General features: G+C 34.3%; 2 protein-coding genes and 1 non-coding gene across 3 annotated transcripts; 1 reads left to right on the plus strand and 2 right to left on the minus strand.

The window, feature by feature from the left end:
• Positions 1 to 2,864: 2,864 nt before the first annotated feature.
• On the minus strand, positions 2,865 to 6,971 carry LOC100407354 (olfactory receptor OR51C1-like). Its single transcript, XM_002754887.5, has one exon. It carries the CDS (start codon positions 6,935 to 6,937, stop codon positions 5,993 to 5,995), a length of 945 nt encoding a protein of 314 aa, XP_002754933.3. The 5' UTR covers positions 6,938 to 6,971; the 3' UTR covers positions 2,865 to 5,992.
• Positions 6,972 to 10,619: 3,648 nt separating this feature from the next.
• LOC118145986 (small nucleolar RNA SNORA62/SNORA6 family) lies at positions 10,620 to 10,772 on the plus strand. Its single transcript, XR_004731455.1, has one exon. It is a non-coding gene; the product is annotated as a small nucleolar RNA SNORA62/SNORA6 family (small nucleolar RNA).
• A 9,748-nt stretch (positions 10,773 to 20,520) lies between these two features.
• On the minus strand, positions 20,521 to 23,424 carry OR51F1 (olfactory receptor family 51 subfamily F member 1). Its single transcript, XM_017978520.5, has one exon. The coding sequence runs from the start codon at positions 23,422 to 23,424 to the stop codon at positions 22,465 to 22,467; it is 960 nt and encodes a 319-aa protein (XP_017834009.1). The 3' UTR covers positions 20,521 to 22,464.
• Positions 23,425 to 24,317: the final 893 nt, after the last annotated feature.

A 24,317-nucleotide genomic window follows, 5' to 3' on the forward strand; every position in this document is an offset into this window, starting at 1 on the left:
TCAACCCTGCACTTCCAGGCATATGACCCCAGATTTCCAATAATATTTGTTTCTGCTTAAATAATCACATTATTTTAACAACAAAATTATGTACATTAATGAGCCAAATTCAGTTTTTGGTCTACGCAGATTTGTTTGTTTGTTTGTTTTTTGAAACAGTGTCTCACTGTGTAATCTAGGCTGGAGTGTATTGGCACAATCATAGCTCACTGCAGCCTTGACTTCCTGAGTTCAAGTGATCCTCCCACCTCAACCTCCTGAGTAGGTAGGATCACAGACTCACTCTGCCACACCCACCTAATTTATTTTTGTATTTTTTTAGATTAACCATTTCTCACTGTGTTGGCCAGGCTGGTCTCGAACTCCTGGACTCAAGTGATCCTCCTTAAAATTTTTTAGTAGATTTATTAAGGGACAATTGCTAAAAATTGTATATATTTATAGTGTACAGTGTGTTTTTATATACATATACATTGTGATATGATGATCATAATCAAGTTTATTAACATTTCTATGACCTTCATAGTTACCTCTTTTTATTTTTCTTGTGATAAAATTTAATATGCAGTCTCTTATCAAAGACAGTATACAATGCAATATTATTAGCATAGTCTCCATGCTATATATCAGAACTCCAGAAATTATTTATTAAACAGTTTCATGTATTGCAATTACTAAGTTGCTTCTTTTTTGACTTGCTATGACTTATTAAAATTATATTTCATGAAAAATATAAATATTGACTAATATGAAAAGTGTAAAAATATAGTTTTTATACCTGCCTTGGGAAGGAAGCCATTGAAACCACCCTATAGTCTTGGTTTTACACCCAGTTATTCCACCAAAATAAATATTTTTCTTCCTCACAGATAAAGATAAAAATAAATATATTTTAGATTTGGAATATCAAACACCAAAGAAATATACAGTTGTATTTGTAGCTTAGTGGCTTCCCAGATTGGCTGAGTATCAGGTATACCTTGGAAATCTTATTATAAATACAAATTCTCAGGCCTCATCTCAGAACTAGTAAAACAAAATATTCAGATTCTAGGGCTCAGAATCCTGCATTTTAATCGACTTTGTTAGAGTAATTTTAGGTTCACAGCAAAATTTGGCAGAAAGTACTGAATTCCCATATACGCCTCCCAGCCCCACATGCATAGCCTACTCGTCTATCAGAATCTCCCAGCAGAGTGGTACATTTGTATATTCATCACAGTCTATGGGCCAATACTGACATGCAATTATCACCACAAACCAGTTTAAATTATGGTTCACTGTTGGTGTTGTGTGTTCTATGGATTTGAAACACGTACAATGACATATGTATCTTCCATTTTAGTATTATGCAGAATAGTTCCACTGCTCTAAACAGTCCTCTGTTCTCTATCTATTCACCTTTCTTTCCCTCCACACGCCTGGAAACCATTGAGTTTTATAATGTCTCTAAAGTTTTGCCTTCTCCAGGATGTCATTTAGTTGGAATCATACAGTATATAGTCTTTTCAAAATTTTTTTTCACCTAGTAATAAGTAAATAATGTAGATGATGGGGTGATGGATGCAGCAAACCACCATGGTACATGTATACCTATGTAACAAATAAATAAATTTGTATGTATTTTTTTAATTACCTTTGTATTTTTTTAATTATACTTTAAGTTCGGAGGTACATGTTCAGAACTTAAAGTATAATTAAAAAAATACAAAAAAGAGAGAAAATTCAAATCAATGCAATCAGAAATGAAAAAGGAGACATTACAGTTGGTACCATAGAAATACAAAAGATCATTACAAACAACTATGAGCATTTTTACACTCACAAACTAGAAACCTAAAGAAAATGAATACGTTCCTGGAAATATAAACTCCCAAGATTGAAACAGAAATAGAAAACTTGAACAGACTAATAACGATTAGTAAAACTGAAAAAGGAATACAAAATCTCCGAAAATGCCCATCAATGATAGACTGGACAGGGAAAATGTGGCACATATACACCATGGAATATTATGCAGCTATCAAAAACGATGAGTTCATGTCCTTTGTAGGGACATGGACAAACCTGGAAACCATCATTTTCAGCAAACTGATACAAGCACAGAAAATCAAACACTGCATGTTCTCACTCATACGCGGGTGTTGAACAATGAGAACACATGGACACAGGGAGGGGAGCATCACACACTGGGGTCTGTTGGGAGGAAATAGGGGAGGGACAGCGGTGGGGTGGGGGAAGTTGTGGAGAGATAGCATGGGGAGAAATGCCAGATATAGGTGAAGGGGAGGAAGGCAGCAAATCACACTGCCATGTGTGTACCTATGCAACAATCTTGCATGTTCTTCACATGTACCCCAAAACCTAAAAAGCAAAAAAAAAAAAAAAAGCAAAAAAAAAAAAAATCTCCCATAAAAAAGACGAATCCAGAACGGGATGGATTAACAGTCAAATTCTACCAGACATAGAAGGAAGAGTTGGTACCAAAGAGGAAATTAAATTATCAGGTTGCTAGTAAAAATACTAGCAAACTGAATTCAACAGCACATCAAAAAAATTACAAAACAATGAAGTGGGTTTTATTCCACAGATTGAAGGATGATGTCTCAACATAAGCAAATCAGTAAGTATGATTCATCACATAAACAGATTTTAAAAACCCCTATGATAATGGCAATAATTGCAGAATAATCAATTGATGAAATTCAGCATGAGTTCGTGATAAAAACTCTCAACAAAGTAGGCATGGAAGAAACATACCTGAAGATGATAAAAGCCATATATGACAAACCTGCAGCCAACATCATATTGAATGAGAAAATGTTGAAAACATTTTCTGTAAGAACTGAAACAAGACAAGGATGCCTACTTTCACTACTTTTATTTAAAATAGTACTGGAAGTCCTAGTCAGAGTAATCAGGCAAGAGAAAGAAACAAAACAATCAAAATTGGAAAAGAGGAAATCAAACTATCTTTATTTGCTGATAATATGATTGTATACCTAGAAAATCCTAAAGACTCCACCAAAAGACTCCTTAGATTTGATAAATACATTCAGTAAAGTTTCAAGATACAAAATCAACATACAAAAATCAGTAGAATTTCTAAATGCCAGCAGCTATCTAGCTGAGAACCAAATTAAGAACTCAACCTCATTTACAATAGCTACAGAAAATACATAAGAATTCTTTTAATCAAGGAGGTGAAAGATCTCTACAAGGAAAATTACAAAATGCTGATGAAAATGTAGATGATACAAATGGAAAAAATCCCATAATTATGGATCAAAGAATCAATATTGTTAAAATGACCATACTGCCAAAGCAATCTGTGGATTCAATGTAATACCTAACAAATTACCAAAACGAGTTTTCACAGAATAAAAAAATCTAAAATTCTTATGGAAAAAAAGAGCCTGAATAGCCAAAACAATCCTAAGCCAAAAGAACAAAGCTGCAGGCATCACATTACTTGACTTGAAATTGTACTACAAGGCTATAGTAAGCAAAAGAGTGTGCTACTGGTATAAGACATATAGACCAATGAAACAGAGTAGAGAACACAGAAATAAAGCCACATATCTACAGCCAGCTTATCTGTGACAATGTTAACAAAAGCATACACTTGGAAAAGGACAGAAACCCTATTAAATAAACGGGGCTGGGAAAACTGGATTGCCATATGCAGAATGAACCTGGACCCCTATCTCTCACCATATACAAAATTTAACTCAAGATTGATTGAAGACTCAAGTGTAAGACCTGAAGCCATAGAAACACTAGAAGAAAAGCTAGGAAAAACTTTTCTGGACATTAGCCTTGGCAAGGAGTTCATGACTAAGACCTCAAAAGCAAGTCAACAAAAACAAAGATAAATGGGACTTAATTAAACTATGAAGCTTCTGCTCAGCAAAAGGAATAATCAATAGAGTAAACAGATAACTTGCAGAAGGGGAGAAAATATTTTCTAATTATGCATCTAACAAATGACTAATATTCAAAATCTACAAGGAATTCAAACAGCTCAACAACAACAAATAGCAAATAACTATTAAAAAGTGGACAAAGGACATTAATAGACAGTTTCTAAAGAAGACATACAAATGGCCAACAAGCTTCTTAAAATTGCTCAACACCACTAATCATAGAGAAGTGTAAATTAAAACCACAATGAGATACAAATCAGAAGGGCTATTATTAAAAAGTCAAAAATAACAGATGTTAGTGAAGATGTGGGGAAAAGAGAAAACTTACACACTGTTGGTGGCAATGTAAATTCCTGGAACCTCTATGGAAAACTCTGAGGAGATTTCTCAAGGAACTAAAAATTGAACTAATATTTGAGCTGGAAATTCCACTATTGAGTAGCTGCCCATAGGGAAATAAATTATTATATATATATATACATACATACATACATACACACATACATATATATCTGTATTCATATGTTTATTACAGTACTCTTAACAATAGCAAAAATATGGAATCAATCTTAAATGTCTATCACTGGATGACTGGATAAAGAAAATGTGGTCAGTAGGGAAGATAGCATAGAATCGTACTCAGTCATAAAAAAGAATGAAGAGATGTCTTTTGCAGTAACGTGGATGGATCTAGAGGACATTATCTTAAGTGACATAACTCAAAAAGTAAGATACTGCATATTCTCACTTACAAGTAAGAGCTAAATAATGTGCACCTATGGACATTTAGAGTGGAATGATAGGCATTGGTGACTGCGAAGCATAGGAGGGTAGAAGTGGGGTAAGAGAGGAGAAATATTTGATGAGTATAGTGTACTCTATTTGGATGATGGCTATACTAAAAGTCCAGACTTCTACTATGCAATATATCCATGTAACAAAACTTTGCATCCCAAATCTATTTTTTTTTAAAAGAATAGACAAGAAGTACATGTTTATTGGATGTGGGTCCAAACCGAGACAATTTTCTGAGACTGAAACTTCCAAAATAGCCATTCAACTATGTAGTTTGGAAAGTTAGAACTATGACCAGTTACCAGGTAATATCGGCAAAAAAATTTTACACAGTTGAAAATTTCTTGTGTTACACATGTCAGATATTGAATCAAAGGAGTTATCGCTGGAATTTTTAGATAGACTATTTGATAGGTTTTTATGTATAGTTCAATTCAACAACTATTAATAAATATCTGCTATGTGAAAGGTGTTCTGCTGAGTGTTATGGAAGCTTCAAATAAAATCAAGACTTTTTATTTAGGAAATGTACAGTCTTGTGAAAGCTATAATGATATACACACAGATGTGCACACATATAAAGGCAAAACTGTCATGAACAAAGCAATATGAAAGGAAAATTATAAGGACAGAACAAATATCACTTGAGCAATCATAAAATGTTTAATGAGGAAGATGTTTAAAGATGAATCTTGAAACATAAGTAGAATTTCAAGGTGAAGTGGGTGTTGAAGTGGAGCCAACGGTAAAGCCCACCATGAAAAAACTGCATGCATTTGAAGAAGTCGTAAGCAGACTGGCATTTTTACACTGCAGAGTATGGGAAAAGAGAAAAAAAGTGAATGAAAATTTAAAGAAAAGCTAAGCCTGAATTGTGGAGGAAATTACCATAGACAGGATGTGCTGCTTCATTTAGTTGGTGCATGAAAAATAAACATAGAAGATGCATGTATTTGTTCATTTAAAATTTTTCTTAGGCCTGGATATTTGGAATCTTGATTCAAAGTGAATGATGTGATCATTGAGCAGAAACAGCATAGAAACATTAGTTCAGTCATCAGTTGGAACCAGGTAACTAAGATAGTGAGAATCTCAATGAGTATCTTGATGGTAGAAAATAGATTGCTTAGCAATGATAATCACATTGTGGAGACATTTGAATTGGATGGCATTCAGTTTCACGCAACTCTAAAATTGCATGCATGGGTTTGTAACTCCAGCTTGTGGTAAATTTTCTAGACTGTGAAATAAGTCTTTAGGAGTAGTACATGTTAAATATGAATTCCCTTGGAACATACAAATTTGAGCACAGCTTTCTGAATCTGCTTTGTTTTCACACTGTAGATGATGGGATTCATCACAGGGGGGATGAGCAAGTATACGTTAGCAATGAGGGTGGGCACATAGGGTGGGGCATGTTTTCCAAATCTGTGAACAAAGGACAGGCTGATCAAAGGGACATAGAATATGCCAACAGCAGTGATATGAGAAATGCAGGTGCTGAAGGCCTTCTTCCTCTCCTCTGTGGATGCAATGCTGAGAACTGAGCGAATGATCAGCAGATAGGAGAGCACAATAAAGATGGAGTCCACTCCGGCAGTAGAGATGATTGCAGTTAATCCTAACGCACTGTTGATCTTTGTGTCTGAACATGAGAGTTTCATCACATCAGGGTGGAAACAGTAAGAGTGGCGGAGCACGTGGCTGCGGCAGAATGACAGTTGCTTAAGAAGTATGATTAGAGGTGTCAAGATGACAGTCCCCCTGGTAATGACTGCCAAACCAATCTGTGCGATTCTTGCATGAGTTAGAATGGTAACATATCTTAAGGGGTTAGAAATGGCCACAAAACGATCAAAGGCCATAGCCAGGAGCACTGAAGATTCCATGAAAGTGAAGAGGTGAATGAAGAACATCTGTGATAAACAAGCATTGAAGCTGATCTCCTGAGCATTGATCCACAATATTCTCAGCACTGTCACCAGTGTAGAGATGCATAAGCCAATGTCAGTGGTGGACAACATGGAGAGGAAATAGTACATGGGCTCATGGAGGCTTGGCTCAGTGAGGATGACAAAAAGGATCAGGGTATTCCCAGAAAGGGCAGTTAAATAGAGGCAGCAGATGGGGATGGAGATCCAGACATGGGCCCATTCAAGTCCAGGGACCCCCGTCAAGAAGAAAGTAGGAGAAGTGGAATTATGGAATACTGGCATTATGGCTTTTGGGAGCAGAATTCTCTTGTAGGATCTTGACTTCCTAAATTTAGAATTTGAAAATTATTTTAGTTGAAGTTTAATATACAGTCCATAAAATGCATAAAACTTCAGAGTACAAGGAAAAACTTGTAATTTACAAGAGTAAAGCTTCAGAGTCAAGGAAGTTTGACATCCACATGTAGCTGTGTAACCACGTCCAGGATCAACTGATTGAACATTATCAGGAAACAGAAGTCCCCTTAATGCCACATCCTCATCAGTGTCCTCTCAAATAGTAATCATTATTCTGACTTTTATTACCATAATTATCTCTCCCTATACTTGATTTTTATATAAATAGAATCATGTATTACATACTGTTTGTGTTTAACTTCTTTCATTCAGTATTTTGTCTGTGAGATTAATCACTGAACTAAGATATTTAATTAATTTCAATTTAACTTCAATTTATTTAAATAGATTTATTTGATATTTACCACTTATTATCTTGTACCCTCATCATTTTAATTAAATTTTTATCCTTCAACTGGATTATGAGAATAAGGGATATTTTGGGCTAATCCATGTTTAGTGGAGTTGCTTGCTCATAATAGATATTCAGTATGCATTTGTCAATTGATTTACCTTTATTTGCTCTTCCTGAAATATTCTATTTAACTGTGATTAGGCCTTGGTATAGAATAATAATTGACTAATCATGATTTGGAATTTTAGAATTATTAACTTAGATACCAAATTTCATTTAATTCATTTAGTAAGCAGGAAAACATCTCTTTTCAGTAACTACATTTACCTAAGAATTCACCCCAGGTAATGCCCATTCATCTTGTTTCATTATATATGTTTTATAGGAAAGGGATGTTTCAGTTCCTAAGAACCTGAAGCTTGATATTCTTTTTAGTTTGTAACATTAAAATACCACCCTGTTTATGATTATGAAACCTGCTTCTGTTGTGATAAAAAATGAGTGAGGCAAATAATGAGCTTCTTTTGTAACATGTATGCTCTGGTCTTTCATCTGACCTTTGTTCTGTTATCGGATTACTCAGATAAATAATATTGTGTTAATGATAAGACCATTTCCATACTGTGCTCTAATTATTCATTTGAGTCTTGTGACAAACCTAAAAGAGGGGTATTTTTATTGCAGATGCATAAAATGAAGTTTGAAAGCAGATAAATTGCCAAAGTTTATAAAAACTGAAAGATATGATATCGGAAATCAGAGAAAAAGAAAAAGATGCTAGAGCCTGTGCTATTAACAATGATATTACACTGTCTAATCACAATAATAATTATGATAATTATAACATAACCCTTCTTCAGTTAATAATTATTAATAAATAAGGTAAATGTGGAATAGATGACTATCTTTGAAAATTTCTTATTATTTAAAATTTCTATGGTTCAGACTGGAAACAATTTTATTTCAGGATTGTCTACATATTATATGATACATAATTATATTACTAAAACATTTTTTTGCAAATAGTAAATACTTAAGATAATATTGGATGCTATAAATCAAATTAATCCATTGTGGAAATGGCATATTTATTATAAAATGAAAAAATTATTCAAAATATACTTTTATGTTTTTATGATTTCCACTACTTTTACAAACCATTCAAGTTTATTCTCACTAAGTATGCCCATTTTTACACAAGATTTATCATCTGATTGACTACTACTTACATATAGCTGTAGATGAAAATTAGTTTGGCTATTTCTCCAAACATGTCTTTATCTGTATACTTTCAACAACATGCATTCCATGGACAATGGCTTTTATATATCCACTTTTCTACTTTAAAGTTTTCATCTTTTTCATCTTCTTCTCACACTAATCTCCTGAATATTAGAGCCACGTGCCTAACTCTTAGATTCTTCCACCTTAAATATCTCAAAGCAAGCTCAAACAGAGTATGAGTGCATTTAAATTCAATCTTCGTCACAGAATGACTACTTGTATATTTTATTTTTCCCACTTTGATTAATAGCTCTATGGTAGTGCTATAGATCTATAGTAGATGTATAAATCTGTGGTAGCTTTATATATGAAATTGCCTAATTCAGAAATCTGCCTTTACTCTCAGCTTTCATCTGTTGATCACTAATTTCTGTTTTTATTTGACTTTTCTAGTTCACACACCATGTTGCTATAAGTTTTTTCTAAGATGTAAAGTAGACTTGCATTTTAAAGTGATTTTAATTGGCACTATCTGAAAGAGTCTCTCCTAACTTTCTATTAAATTTTCAATGTAAATAAAAAATTAAACAAAAGCAGCATTGTTACTAAAACTGATGGATATCCTAAATCCAGAAAATTTGGGAATGGTTAACTTCTCCAAACTGATGGAAATGGAAATGGATGTGGACAGATATAAAGTCAAAATATAGGCCCACAATTTATATATCTCCATAGTCTTTACTAAGGAATGCAGTCTGTACTAAGATAAAAACGTGAGAACCGGGCATTTATTTTTGTAGGATGTTTAACTATAAAGTAGCAAGGACTTTATTCTTGTATTGGACATTTCATCTCAAGAAAAATAGCCAAAAATAATGGTCTAAGAGGTGTCATTGGTAGAGAAACATTGAATTTTGAAATTAGTATTAGCCCATGTACAGAAGGGAGTGAAATAAAACAGCATATTTTGGGAATTTAGGTTTATAAATTTCCCCTATGATTTTAAGCTGGCAAAGAACTATACAGTATTGGTTGAATGTTATCCACAGGCTGCTAGAAACTGGGACTTATACCAGAAACTGCATTCCATATAATAATGCTTATTGGGACAGCAACAATGAGCAAGCCCCATACATAGATTTTTTTAAGAAAAAAAATAAAGACTGAAGAGATCTTGTTTTGCACTAGAGGGTATATAAAGAAAAAAATACTAGCATGAATCTTTAAAATATTTCATGAATAAAGGAACAGCATCTGAAAAATCCAGAGATGAGCATATATAAAGAAATGTAATAATGTCTGTAAATCATGTAGCATATTACCTATCACATCACAGTGACTCAGTTGTCAGTGTCATAGATATAAAAACTTCTGCAGAACTAACAAGAAAACATCCTTAAGGTAATGTAGGTAATAGCATCCTATAGTATTATGGGAAAACAAAGAACATGCTGGACAAAAAGTCAAAATAATAAAATACTACAAAAATAGAATTAAAGTACACATTGGACATAATCAAAAACAGAGTCAAGGGACAGTAACCAGGTTAGTTCAATTTGGAGAATGCATTTGAAAAATTCTCTCATAATGCACGGAAAAAATACAGTGAAAATAAAATAGTGAGAAAATTGTATTTGGGAAGGTCACAAAATGAAAAGCCAACATACAGATAATTAGGGTCTCAGGTAAAGTAAACAAAAATAAATAGAATAAAAATGACTGTTCCAAAGGAAAGACTCCAGTGCATGGAGGACGAAAGGGCTCATTGTAGTCCAGGTAAAATCAGGATGATGAGAACAAGCATAAAATATTTGACTTAAATATGTTTTTAAAAAAGTACAAGTTTTCAGGCAGAAAATGTGGATTTCTTATAAAGAAATGGAAATTAAGCTGGTTTTACCAAAAAATTAAAATATTAAAAAAAGTCCTTTATGAAACATGCCATCGATGATGCAGAAAGAAGATTGCAATATGTGAAAACAATTGGAGATTGCACGTTATTAGAGCTTGGGGCTGGAGCCCTAACTGGCTGATAAACTTGTAAGTGTGGGTAGTGTGCTATGTGAGGGTCAAATTTTTCACTACCACCACAAGGGTCTTTGGCCTACTGAGTAGAGTTTGACAATAATCCTTGCTACAAGTATAATGTTAAAACAATTACACACACACACACACACACACACACACACACACACACACCCAAGACACTGATGTCTACAAAGCATTGCTGAGAAATATTTTAAAAGATATAAATAAGTGGAGAGACATTATATGTAAATGTATTAGAAGACTCAATAGCATTGGAATGGCTGTTTTCCCTTAATGGATCTATAAATTCAATGTAATATCAACAGATCATTTTTTTTCTGTAAAACCTGACACTCATTCTACAATTTATAAGGAAATGCAAAAGACTTACAATTTTGGAATAGAAGAAACAATTTGGAGTACTTACACTACCAGGATTCAAAGCTTAACATTAAGTCAGTGCAATTGAGACACATAGCATAAGGATAGTCATATAGATTAATAGAACAAATTGGAGAGTTCAGATTTAAATACTTACATTATAGCCAATTGATTTGTAACAAAGGTGTCAAGAAAATTAAATGAGAGAAAGGATAGACTTTTCAACAAATGTTGCTCAAAATGGATTACAGACCTAAATGTAAGAGCTAAAAATTAAAAATTTCTAGAAAAAAATGTTGGAGATTTTAAGACCTTGGGTTAGGCAAAACATTATTAGATACCACACTAAAAGTTTGAGCCATTAAATAAAATGATCAATATCAGATTTTAAACAAAAATGGTACAATTTAAAAGTCACCATTAAGAAAATAAGAATAGAGAAAAGAGACTGGGAGAAAATGTTTGCATTAAAAACTCATACAAAAAATATAAAGAACTCCTACAACTCAATAAAGAGACAAACAATCCAATTAAAAATGGACAAAATATTTGAATAGATATCCACCAAAACATATACAAAAATGACTAATAGGCACAAGCAAAGATGAGCATTAGGAAAATAAAATTAAAATTAAGAAATAAAAATGTCATTATCCACTCATTAGAATGGCTATAAATAAGAGAGAGAGAGAAAAAAAAAGAGAAAGAGAAAAAGAAAAGGAAAGGAAAGGAAAGAAAAAAAAGGGAAAATACAAAGTGTCGATAAGCATGTGGAGAAACTGAGCCGTAAAACATTGCTTGCGGAAGTGTAAAATGATTACAGCCACTTTGACAAACAGATTTACAGTTTCTTAAAAATTAATATATAAACTTACCATATGATTCAGAAATTATACTTCTTGGACTCTACCAAAATAAATGAAAGCATATGTATACACAATACATGTATGCAAATGTTTATACAACATTATTCACAATAGCCCAGAATTGATTAACTAGTGAAAAACTGTGGAATACCCTTAGGCTAAAAAACTATTCAGCAAAAAAGGGAAAAAATTACCAGTAAGTACTACATTATGAATGTACCCCAAATATATTATGCTGAGTGAAAGTAGAATATTACATATTGTATGATCAATTTTCATGAAATAACTAGAAAAATTTCAAAAAAAGTAAGTAGGGCAGTGTTTGTCTCTGAGACAGAATTAAAAGCACAGGAAGAGGCACAAGTGAACATTTAGTTACATATAAAGGTAGACTTTAAAACTGGTAGAAATAAAGTGAGTTATTGAATACAAGAAGTTAGGTAAACTGGTAATCCATTTGAAAAAAATAATCTAAAATAAAGCATATCACCACAATACACACTGAAATTGTTTTCTGATGGTTAAATATGAAAATATTAAAAAGTCACGTACATTTTAGAATAAAATACAGGTAAATATTTATATAATCCTGTAGTAGAAAAAAATTTCTAAATATGAAACCAAATATATAAATTGTAGAGGTAAACATTTGATTTGGAAAAATTCAAATAATTGTTTTATAGCAAAAAATAATTCCACAAATTTAAAAGGGTAATTATAAATTTGGGGAAATATTTGAAGCATATGTAACATTCAGTTAAATAATGTGTTTACTATACTTTTATAAAATGACAAAAAAATTGGCAAAAAGAATTAAAAATGGAATTCTCCAAAGCACTAGTAGTTAATACAGGAAGACTTTTCAGTCTTATAGTCCGCCAAAGAAATGCTAATTGAAACAATTGTTATTAACCTCGACAAAGATTAGTAAGGATTGTCAGGCTGTAGGAAAACTGGCACACTCACGTTCTAGAGTGTTTAAGTAAAATTTGTCATTTTTCAAGCACTTAAGACTTCATTTCCTTTCAATCAACAATTTAATTTGTCTGAAGTTACTAGTAGTATTAACAAAAGCCAGTGTTGCTAGTGTGCATGACATGTGTACATATATATAAATTATTCCTTCATCATTTGCTAATTACTTCTTTAAATAATAAATATTGAGTGCCAACTTTGCACAGTTAACCCTCAAAATAACCTTTTAGTTTCAAGGTAATAAACAATATTTATAGACAGATTAAAATATTACACATGAGACTGTTCTAATTCCTCAAGTTTAGAAATTGGCTTTATTTCTCATTTGTACTAAAAGAGCTTAGAACAGATTGCTATATTCTGTGATTACTAGGAGAGAAAAAAGATCTATGTTTTTAACTTATTAGATCCGTTGATATTTTCCAATGTAGTGTTTCTTCATTTAATTCAAAGACAAAAATATCACCAGCTTGTACATGGGTTATTTCTCATCATCTCTAGAGTGCACAAAAGAGGATGGCTGTCCTGAGCTTGGTCTCAAGGTAGGCCACAGTCTGGGCCTGATACCCTTCCTGCATTTGCCACCACCCAGTAGGCCTCTCACTAGTCAAATCTTAATTTCCATTGCTAAAACTCATGGGTGTAATTAGACATGAGTTGGAATCTGTGCCTGAAGGTTTTAGGAAAAGATCGCAAGGGGCTTATCCTTATCTAGCCCCTAAGCAGTAAGGGTACTCAAGATAAAGAGTATTTTATTTAGACAAAGACAAGACAAAGAGGAATATGAAATCAGATTTTTTAGAGGATTAGTCGTCTCAGGTAAAGACAAATCTGGAGTTAGATCCTGCTTTGGAGAAAAATCAATTAATATTGTATGATTTGTCAAAGCAACTGGCACACTTATTTTGTAGAGTCTCCCCAGAGTGACAAAATGACATTTCTGTGATTAAAAATGCCGTGGGCTAAATTCATTTAATTAATTAATTTAATTTATTTGCCTCTTTATAAAGAAGGATTTGAGATGAATCCTTTATTATATTTTTTTCTGAATTTAGAAACAGCATCTGTGGAATGCTACAAAGCTAACCAACTACATGGAGGGAGAGCAATGACTGTACCAAGTGCATGATGAGCTGAGGCACTGAGATAATGAGCCTCAATGTTTGGGGCTTGGGCTGAAATAGGAGCCAGTTGGAACATGGGAAAATAGCTAAGAGGATGGATATAATATTCTCAGAGAGAAGAAAAATTAGCATTGAGCCAGGTTCCTCGCTACATATCTCTACATGTGCAACTTTAACAGCATCTTTAATAGGCTGTGACTAATATTCCCAATTTTCAGGTGAGGTTAAAGTGAATGACATATTGATGTCATTGATAGATTTCATGGAGCCATTGTGTGAATCCAGGACTGTCTGACCCTAAAGGTGTGGTCATTTTACGGTGCCACTCTATCTCTCTGGTGTTGGGAACCAAATTAAAAGGAAATGTGTCAGATTGATGCACACCTAAGAGACAGACTAGAATAAATGTGTTGGCATAGGTGTAAACCAATTCAAAATATAATATATTGATAGTGACAGTGTGATAGTGTACCAGTGACTTTATTTTGGGATTTGGTTATTATGTATGGCAAGAAATACACACATATAAGAAGGATAATTTTTGCTATGATTAGCTTAATGGATGAAAACAAAACATCTATATGGAATTCAGGGTTTCTGAATAGGCACCAGGACCACAGAAGTGAACAAAACAGTGGAGAGTGAGTGGAGTTTGAAACTCAAAGGGCTTAGAGGTCAGGGACCAAGGGTAAGCGGGAAGAGCCTTACCTTTCAAGGTGTGGAGAATTGGAAGGGATGCAAATAACAGTGTTGAAGGAGAAACGCCAGAAGACTAGGTGAATTTTTGTCTTTAATTTCACTTCCAATAAATTCTTCCTTGTGTTTATCTATGCTAAATCACTTATGATGTTTAAAAGTCATCGAAGGCATTTGTTAAAGACACAGTTAAGTCCTGTTTCTGATCTGAGAGCAGCTACTTGATTTGGACTTCAGAAAGGGAGGAGAGCTTCTCTTGCTCTTCCTCAGAGTAGGGTATAAGAAAGTGACCTATTTACCTCTATGAATGGAAAACTTATAAGGAATCTTAATTGTAGAGTCATTTACTCAGCTGAGATAAGTGTGCCTCTGTGGGATTTTTGCACCACGCTGTTACACTGGACTTCTTTTCCCCTTGGGTGAGTTAGTTACTATCAGGAGTTGTGGATGCTTAACTGGAGAAAAATCACATCAGGGAAAATAAACATACTGACACAGGAAGTTTGTGTGTACAGGTTTCAATTAAAAATGAAATTGAATCATTGCTTTTGAGATGGATAAGGCATTTAAGATGAGAGTCTAGTATTCTTTTTAGGTTTTTGTTCTGCTATATGTTTCTTGATAATGTGTTATATAGATTTTTGTGTACTTTGGTTGCTAGATGATTTGGAAGTATCTTCAGGCAATAGCATAATGGCAGTTCCATAGTATACGTATTTTAAATGTCTGTTAAAATAAGCAAATGGATTCCTACAATTTGAAAGCAAGCTGCAGAACAGAATGGTCAGGTCGAGGGCTCCATGGGCACTGAATTTTCAACAGAGGAAAAAGTTTTAGCAGGTTGGGAACTCAAGTGGAAGCAACTACCAGAAAAAAAAAAAAAGATCTGCCTTTTCCTCAAGGATTATATTGATTAACTTCTGTATAGTGATTACTGTTTTCTAGTCAGATACATAATACTATTTAATCTTAGCTGTTCAAGCTAAAGCACATTTCAATATTTACTTGACAAGTGCTGATGAACACCATGCTTGACATAAAATCACTGGTCAGTAATATTACTGAATTAATTTATTCCCTTCTCTTGAAATCTACTTCATAGTATAGAAAAGAGAATTATATAAACAAACACAATAGAAGTCATTTTATCCAACTCTATTTTGGTTAATGGTTAGGTTTGCTTTTGAATAAGGTTGATAACATAGAGGAATCAGAAAAACTATTTTAACCAACATTGAACATTTTATTTAAGCTTCCAACTTATAGCTGTATTTTATTCACATTTCAATGTACAGTTAGGGCCTTTTAGTATAGTTTTGCAAATTGAAATTCCATATCATCTTCTCTGCATGAACTATGTCTTTAATCCAAAGTATAGTTATCAAGATAGTCAAGATAAAAACACTGACAGCTATTAGATCACTTATTGGGACCAGTGAGAAACTGCTCTTTAGAAAATAAGTTGTAATTATGCAACTGGCAGCTATTATCAGTCAGTATATTTCAGAGGAAATGAAACTTGTGGTTGATCTAGCAAGTTTGTTCAGTAGAACTTAGTGGCTCAAGCCTGTAATCCCAGCACTTTGGGAGGCCAAGGCGGGTGGATCACGAGGTCAAGAGATCGAGACTATCTTGGTCCACATGGTGAAACCCCGTCTCTACTAAAAGTACAAAAAAAAAAAAAAAAAAAAAATTAGCTGGGTATGGTGGTGCGTGCCTGTAATCCCAGCTACTCAGGAGGCTAAGCCAGGAGAATTGCCTGATCCCAGGAGGCGGAGGTTGCGGTGAGCCGAGATCGCGCCATTGCACTCCAGCCTGGGTAACAAGAGCGAAACTCCGTCTCAAAAAAAAAATTGTACTTGTTTCTTTGTTATACACTTTTAGAAAAGTGGAAAAACGGAGAAAAAGGAGACTCACTATAGTGGGAGGTAAATAGTTCATGTATTTTCTTTGCTGAGAGCAAAGTTCCAAGAACCCTGTGTTGTAGAACCAGGAAACCCCAAAACTGCTTTGCTAATAACTGTAGCTCAAAGAAAAGACATAGAAAGAGATATCAGTTTCTTTTTCAGCAAAATGGAGTAGTGACATAATCCCTGAAAATTTTAAAGAAAAGTACACAGGATTGGGATTTAGTATCTTCTTGGCAGGTGAAATTTATTTACAATTTGGCGAGCAAGAGAAAATATTGAAGGCTATATTAACCAATATTGTAATTCCATTATAAGATTAATCTGAAATCTATGTCGTGGATAAATTAGAATAAGGAGAGCATTTGATAGAATGTGCCTAAGAGATTCCGAAGACACAGAAGGATGAAGCAGGCAGTGAGAAATAATATAAAATCTGCATCAAAGAACTGGATTTATGTTAAACGGTACCAGTTTGAATGGTGAAAATAGAGACAGAGGTCAAACAGGACATTGACAAATCAGGCTTGGTTGGGTGAATAAAGGGTGGCATCACAAAGGGAGATCAGAAATTCTCAGCTTTGATCAAATAGAAATTAAAACAGAAAGACATGTTGCCAGAGGTCTGAGGAGGGCATAGTCAGTTTTCTTCAATGAAAGAAAATTGCAACTTTACATCTTTTGTGATCAGGAATAATTTCATTTATCGAATCAGAATCAGATTATTAATAAAAGAAACTAATTACTTTGGTTTTGGACTTGCTGAATCTGAGGTACTGAAGGGCATGTGGATAATTTGAGTAGGAAGACATGGTTAGAAATGCTTCATGAAAGTATATGCCCGTCCACAGCATGCTTTATTTATTTTCATATTTCATAGGTGTTGATAAATACTAACTCAACAAATAAATGCATAATTATGTGGAAATTAGTTTGGCTAATGGGTTTATCTGTTTATGAAGCAGAGTAATGGTACAGAAACACAGAAAAGTTGCTATGGATATTTTGTAGAAGTTTTTGCACATTTTTTAATTCTCCTAAATTGTCACGGAGGAATAATTATTGGTTATATTAATGTTTAATGGTATGTAGCACTATCTGTTATTAGCATTCAAATATTTAATATTAAATTTGATTCCTAAAATAAAAATTGGATTCCTAAAGCCGTCAGAATAAGTAATTCTATAATATGATAAACAGGATAATTTTATAAAGCATGTAAATTATACAGAAGGGATATTTTACTGTGCCTCTGCCTAATAAAGTAAAATTTTAATCTTTATGACTTTTTAATCTTTGCTTCAAAATGTCTCATTCTTTGCTGTGGAGCTGCAGGAAAGATGTGGCAGTTTAATAAATTTGTTTACTCCATAATTTTATGAAACTGTTTTGTTATTCATCTAATCATAATTTTGTAATCCTTATTACTTTTGCCTTAAGCAGTTTTGCTAAAAGGGAAATTTTAAGGTTGTCAATATTCTTTCGCTTATTCAATTTAATACCCAGGATAATGACAATTGCCTTAAAATATATGTCATTAATTAAATGTTCTTAGTGCACTTCTTTGGGTAAAGAGAGGTAGGTGACTGGTATTGGCTAGTTCTTTGGCAAAAAAAAAAAAATCTCCCCTTTTCTGATAATAGACCCCAGAATAGAAATGGGTCTAATATACTGGGCCTGTGCGCATGACCTGATTGGTTAATACTAGACAGTTAGGTATCTGACCCAAGCAGGTTTAAAGAGATGCTCTCTTAGGATAATTTTAACATTATATTTTAAAATAATTTCTGAGCTATGAAAAAGTTGTACAAAGAATACACAAATTTTCACATATCCTTTATGCTGAAACCGCACTTCCTGAGTATTTGAAACTTCAATGGAGACACATGAAACTTTCAAACCTGTGTTGAGCATCCCACAGCTGCTCTGGCTTCTCTTTGTCTCAAGGTTTGGTTGATTGGTTTCTTCTTGTAACTCCTTTCCTATTTTCCTCTTAATTCAACACATATGATGGCTATTAAAATTTCTCTTCATATGTCAGATTATAAGCACCAACAGCCCTAGTTCATTATCATATTCTATGTAAGCCCCATTTCCCGGGAGCTGTTTCTAGGCAGTCACTGACTGTGGCAGAGAAACTGAGGTAGGTCCATTTCTAGAAGGCACAGAACTCTGCAGACAGGGATTTTGATTTGCAGATACCCAATGGCCTTGACTAAATCTGTTCAGAACTGCAATACAGTCTAGGATGTTTCTCTCTACCCAAACTTCCTTTCTTTCTTTTCTCTTTAACTCAAGGTCAAGGCTACATCAAAGACTGACAGCTTTCACTCTTCTATTCTTTCTTTTTTTTTGTAGTAAACGTTACCTAACCCCTTGTTGACGCCTTATCTATTTTGGCCCAGGGAGGTTATGCTCTATTATCCATGTGCACACAACTTGCTTGGTAAGCCTGCTTGTCTACCCTTCAGATATTGTTGGTTCCTATGATAATTGTAGCTCTGGCTTTTGGTTGTTAACCACTGCTACCTGGCTTTTATTACGTCAAGGCCTCCTCATATGCATGGGTAGCCTGGCTTGGTGACTGGCTATTGCTGGACTTCCTGATCAGCAGAAAAACTACTGTTCAGCTTCTTAGATATGCTGGTATCATTTTCACACCTCATTTCCGATGGCTTCTGAATGATGTGTCCTCTGTGCACTTTTATGGAAAGTGTATGATGAATCTTCCACCTTTACACAATCTGCCTATTCCAGCATGCACACTGTCATCAGCCTCTATATTCTTTCTTTTCCCATCTACTAGGGCAGTACAGTCATTTCTGATGTGCTGAATGTTGTCCAACACTTCTCCTAGCTAATTATAACTCAATAGTAAATTAGCCACATTCCTTGGTGTTCTTGTTAAGGTGTTAAAATTTGTATTCCAAATAAATGGCCCTATATTGATGCGTTCTTGCCAATATAGTCTTCTATTCTGACCTCTTGTTCAGCATTCTCACTCTTCAATCCTGAGGGCATTTCATGGATTCTTGCCGTAAAATACTTGCCAATTTTTGATATTCTTCAGGTTATAATCTTTTTCTTATTTTACTAGGCCCAGCATATTCCCAACAGATTTGTGCTGGAATTTAATGCTAGCATTCATTCTGGTGGCCAGTACAGGAGATGGAGGCAGCTCCAGGAGATGGGGTTATGGGAAGTGGTGGAAATAATTGATCTTATCAGAGAAGTGTGGGCCACCTCTGCAAGCCCAAGGGTTAGAAGGATTTCTGCATAATCAGTGTCTTCATGGATCACTCACCTAGATGTTTCTACTCAATGTTTCATGTTACTACATTTTCCCCCAGGATACAGGTGTAACATCACAGACCTGCTTGGGTTGAGTACTCAAATATTTGAGGTTTTTGACTCTAACAATAAGATAGACATAGTCTTAAATAAGTTAATCCTTTCCGGCTATAGATGTTCTGCTGCTACAATAAAAAGTTATTTAATTAACTCACCAACAGTAAATGGGTATCCTTGCTTGGTGTAACAAATGAGCTGCTGGAAACTTAAATTGCATCCTTAATTTCCTTCCCTCTTTCCTTTACTCTCTACTTTCCTTCTCTCCTTTATTTTTCATCCTTTTCTCTCTCCATTTTTTCTTTCCTTCCACAGTTTTTCTCTCTCATGCTCTCTTTATTACCTTCATTTTTGCAGTAAACTCTGCTTGGATAAAGAATTACAATTAAAAAAATCTTCTGCTGGTGACTGTGCTGTCAGTTTGTCATATTGCAATGAGTGCTTATTCTAATAATGTTTGTATATATTACATTATTTTACCACATCTATCTTTCTGATAGATGCAGCAGCTAACAGGCATATAGAATTACCCAGGAAAAAGACGCTCAAATACAAAAGTCAGGAAGTATAGCCAAATTTGTAAACTAAATCAATAAATGAATTCATTTGCATAATGGCATTGTTCTATCTAAAGATGTTTTTAAAGCTACTAATACAAATCTTGTAATCTATGTTCACCTGAGGCAAGCTGAAGTAGAGGAAAAACAGAAAAAAAGTTTGTGTTTTATAATTTTCATTCCTGTGTACAAATAGACCTTAAAACTCAGAAGATAATTTTTCCATGAATAGTAAAATTGTCATACAATATTTCTTACACTTTTCCAGAGTTTCTGACAAAATAGTCTTCTCCAGCATTCACATTTGAATACTCTTTCAACTCAGAAGTCAACATAAACCAAAGGTAAAATTTTACTTTTGTATGTTGAATTATCACCCCAATAAGTTTATTATTTCATGGTGTTTTTGTTGGTGTTGACATTTTAAACACAAGATTTTTACCTTCATGAGTGCACAGTAATATTTTTTGTTGCTCTTTTAGTTTTTATTGTTTCCCATAAGGTCAAACATAAAATATACCTGCAATCACTGTGTGCTGATAAACTGAATATTTAAAAACAGAAAAAATTCTCAATGGTATTAAGTTAAATTGAACAATGGTATTATATATGGTACATAATACCGTTTATATGGCATAAACATTTTCATTATCAGTGATTTAAAGCTACAATATGACATCATGTAATGAATAGTTAGAAAGGTGTGCAAAAATAGGCTCCGGTGTGCACTCTCTCCAGCGCACTGCTGCCCTCCGTATTTGTGGGGTACATGGAACATTTCTTCCGTCTATCACTACTTTTCCAGTAGCAATAAAATTGATATGACTGCCTTTAGGTTCTTGTCTCCATTCCCACTGATTTTGTTCTGCCATTATATGCAACTGACATTTTTAAGCTTCTGTCTGTCTCTGAAATCCAAAGAGTTACCATGAGTTAGTTCATTTTCAGAAACCAAACATTGGGTCTATCTCTGTAAAACTGTATAGATGAGAACCATGAATTCTTTACCTTGGTTCTTTAGTTGGTTAAGGAGCCACATAGGTGTTTAATGGCATTTGTTATAACTCTGAAAATTATGGAAAATAATGTAAGTTTATCTATGGAGAAAGGTCCATGAATTTCATTAGATTTCTAAGGGACCATAGTGCAGAAAAAGGTTCAGAACATCTGCTCCAAACTTCCTTGTAATTTACTTTAGGTTCGTTTCTAGTTCTCTCAAGTTCCCATTCCCTGCGATAAATTAGCAGGTGTGCCTCATCCCTAAAGCTTTTGTTTGGACTGTCTAACAAGGGCTAATGACTTGCATGCCATGACATATCTATTTTTACCTTTTCTATTATGAATTATCCATGAAGAAAACAGCTAAAGTGTATTCTAAGAAGGTTACTACAGTTTTTTTAAGATGGGATGGAACCATGGAGATCCAGGTTTTAGTTTTGATCTTAAAACATTTCTGCTAGATGACTTTGGCAGAGGATGTAATACAGTGGTGAAGAGCATAGCATTTGTGATACAGAACACCTGGGTTCAAATATCAACTGTGCCTCATGTTATTCACATGGCCTTTGGTAGCCTAAATGTGTATAAATCTGTTTCATCATCTGTAATATATCACCAATAGTAATATATATTTCATTTGGCTGTTTTGGAAGAATAAATAGGATATGTCTTAAAAGCAGTTAGTGGAACACCTAGCCTGAAACAAAGAGTTAATACATGTTAGTTGCCAGGAGTATTATTTTGTCATTTCATTATTGTTATTTTCCTAATTACAAACATCTTGGATGATATATCATACTATATTTTATGACCAAATATACAACGTATTATTGTTTGTTGAACGAATGAAAAATATTTTTAAAACCCACATGCAATAGCCAGTGAGATAGCAAGTTTGCTTCTCTACAACACGTCACTTATGCCAGGTTTTTATCAAATAACAACATGTCTTTTCATTTTGTAAGCTGCATACTGAGCATAGCCTTACGGATCTGTTTTGTTTTTACACTGTAGATGATGGGGTTGAGCACAGGGGGCAAAAGCAGGTATACATTGGCCATCACTGAATGGACCGCTCTGGGGGCTGAGTGACCATAGCGATGCACCAAGGACAGGCTCAGCATGGGGATGTAGAAGATAGCAACTGCTCCCATGTGGGAGACACAGGTGCTGAAGACCTTGTGCCGTTCTTCAGGGGAGGCAATTCTGAGGACAGAGTAAATAATTAAGATATACGACAGGACAATGCATGGCATATCTATTCCAGTGGTCAGGATAAGATCAATTAATCCACAGATGCTGTTAGCCCGAATGTCTGAACATGCTAATTGAATCACGTCTGGATGGTAACAGTAGGAGTGGGAAAGGGCATTCATTCTACAGAAATAGAGAGGCTTAAAGAGCAAAAGTAGTGGCACCATTAGTACTATTGCACGTGTAATAATTAGGAGACCCATCTGAATGATTCTGGAATTAGTGAGAATGGTAGTGTACCTCAGAGGATCACAAATAGCCACATAACGGTCAAAGGCCATAGCCACCAGCACCCCAGATTCCATAAAAGCGAATCCATGAAGAAAAAACATCTGGACAATGCAGCTATCTAGACTAATTTCACGGGCATCAAACCAAAGGATACCTAATGTTGTTGACAATGTAGAAACAGTCAAGCCCAGATCAGTGGCTGACAGCATGGAGAGAAAATAATACATGGGTTCATGGAGACTCTGCTGGGTAATGATGATGAACAGGATCATAGTGTTCCCAGAGAGGGCAATGGCATAAAAACAACAGAAAGGAATGGAGATCCAGGCATGGGCAGACTCTAGGCCAGGAATGCTGGTCAACAAGAAGGTTGGAAATTTAGATGTCAAGTTGCTAAGGATTTCCATGGTGTCCCGGTTTTGCAGCATTTGTCCTCGTAATGCTCCCACCCTATAGAAGTGATACATTACAGTGTTATGCAAAATACTTAGACAATTTTCTTTTGGTTAGGAGAGTTATCCAAGGTTATAGAGAAGATCTGCATCATTGAGAAACCTCTAAACTAAAGTGTAATGTTCATCTACCATTCATAGTCAGCAAATATATATATATACCTATTTAACCCAAAATTCAAGGAAAATATGTCCTTATTTTATATCATTTTAGGATAATGTTTTTTATATCTATAAAACTTTGAGCTCCATAATATCATAAGATTCTATGAATAAAGACTTGGTTAAAAGATAAGTACATTAATTTTGAATATGTTTGAGTGAAACGAATAAGAGAAAGACATTTAAAAGTGTCCTCAATTCTGCAGTGACCATGTGGGTGTGAATCTGCAGACACAGATCTCCAGATAATTGCCAGTAATACAGAGTTGGATGTTAGAATTATATCCATATGAAAATAACATATGTGTTATTTTCATCCACCACCAAAGGTGAACAACCACAGAGAGTAGGTTTACAAGGGAAAACCAATGAAGACAGAACTCTCTAGAAGATTGCAAAGGACCGTATCTATTAAAGCAAGTTGTCACTGGTTTTATGGGAACTATAGTAACCAAGAGAACGTAGTATAAAGACTAACATGAACTGCTATTATGTGAACAACTGTGTTGAATTGCAAATTCAAATGCAGCCAATAGCTCATTAGTGACCCTGGGAAATGCAGTTGGAAACTGAGAAATTGCTACAGTGACTTTGGTAATGAATGAAAGGGTTAGCAGTGGATGTATCGTTTATTTTATTTCTGGAACATGGCTGTGAAGTCAAGGAGAGAAGTAGGCCCTGGTTAAAGAAGGGTATAACATAAATGG

This window comes from Callithrix jacchus, chromosome 10, assembly GCF_049354715.1.
Source record: "Callithrix jacchus isolate 240 chromosome 10, calJac240_pri, whole genome shotgun sequence".
NCBI lineage: Eukaryota > Metazoa > Chordata > Mammalia > Primates > Cebidae > Callithrix > Callithrix jacchus.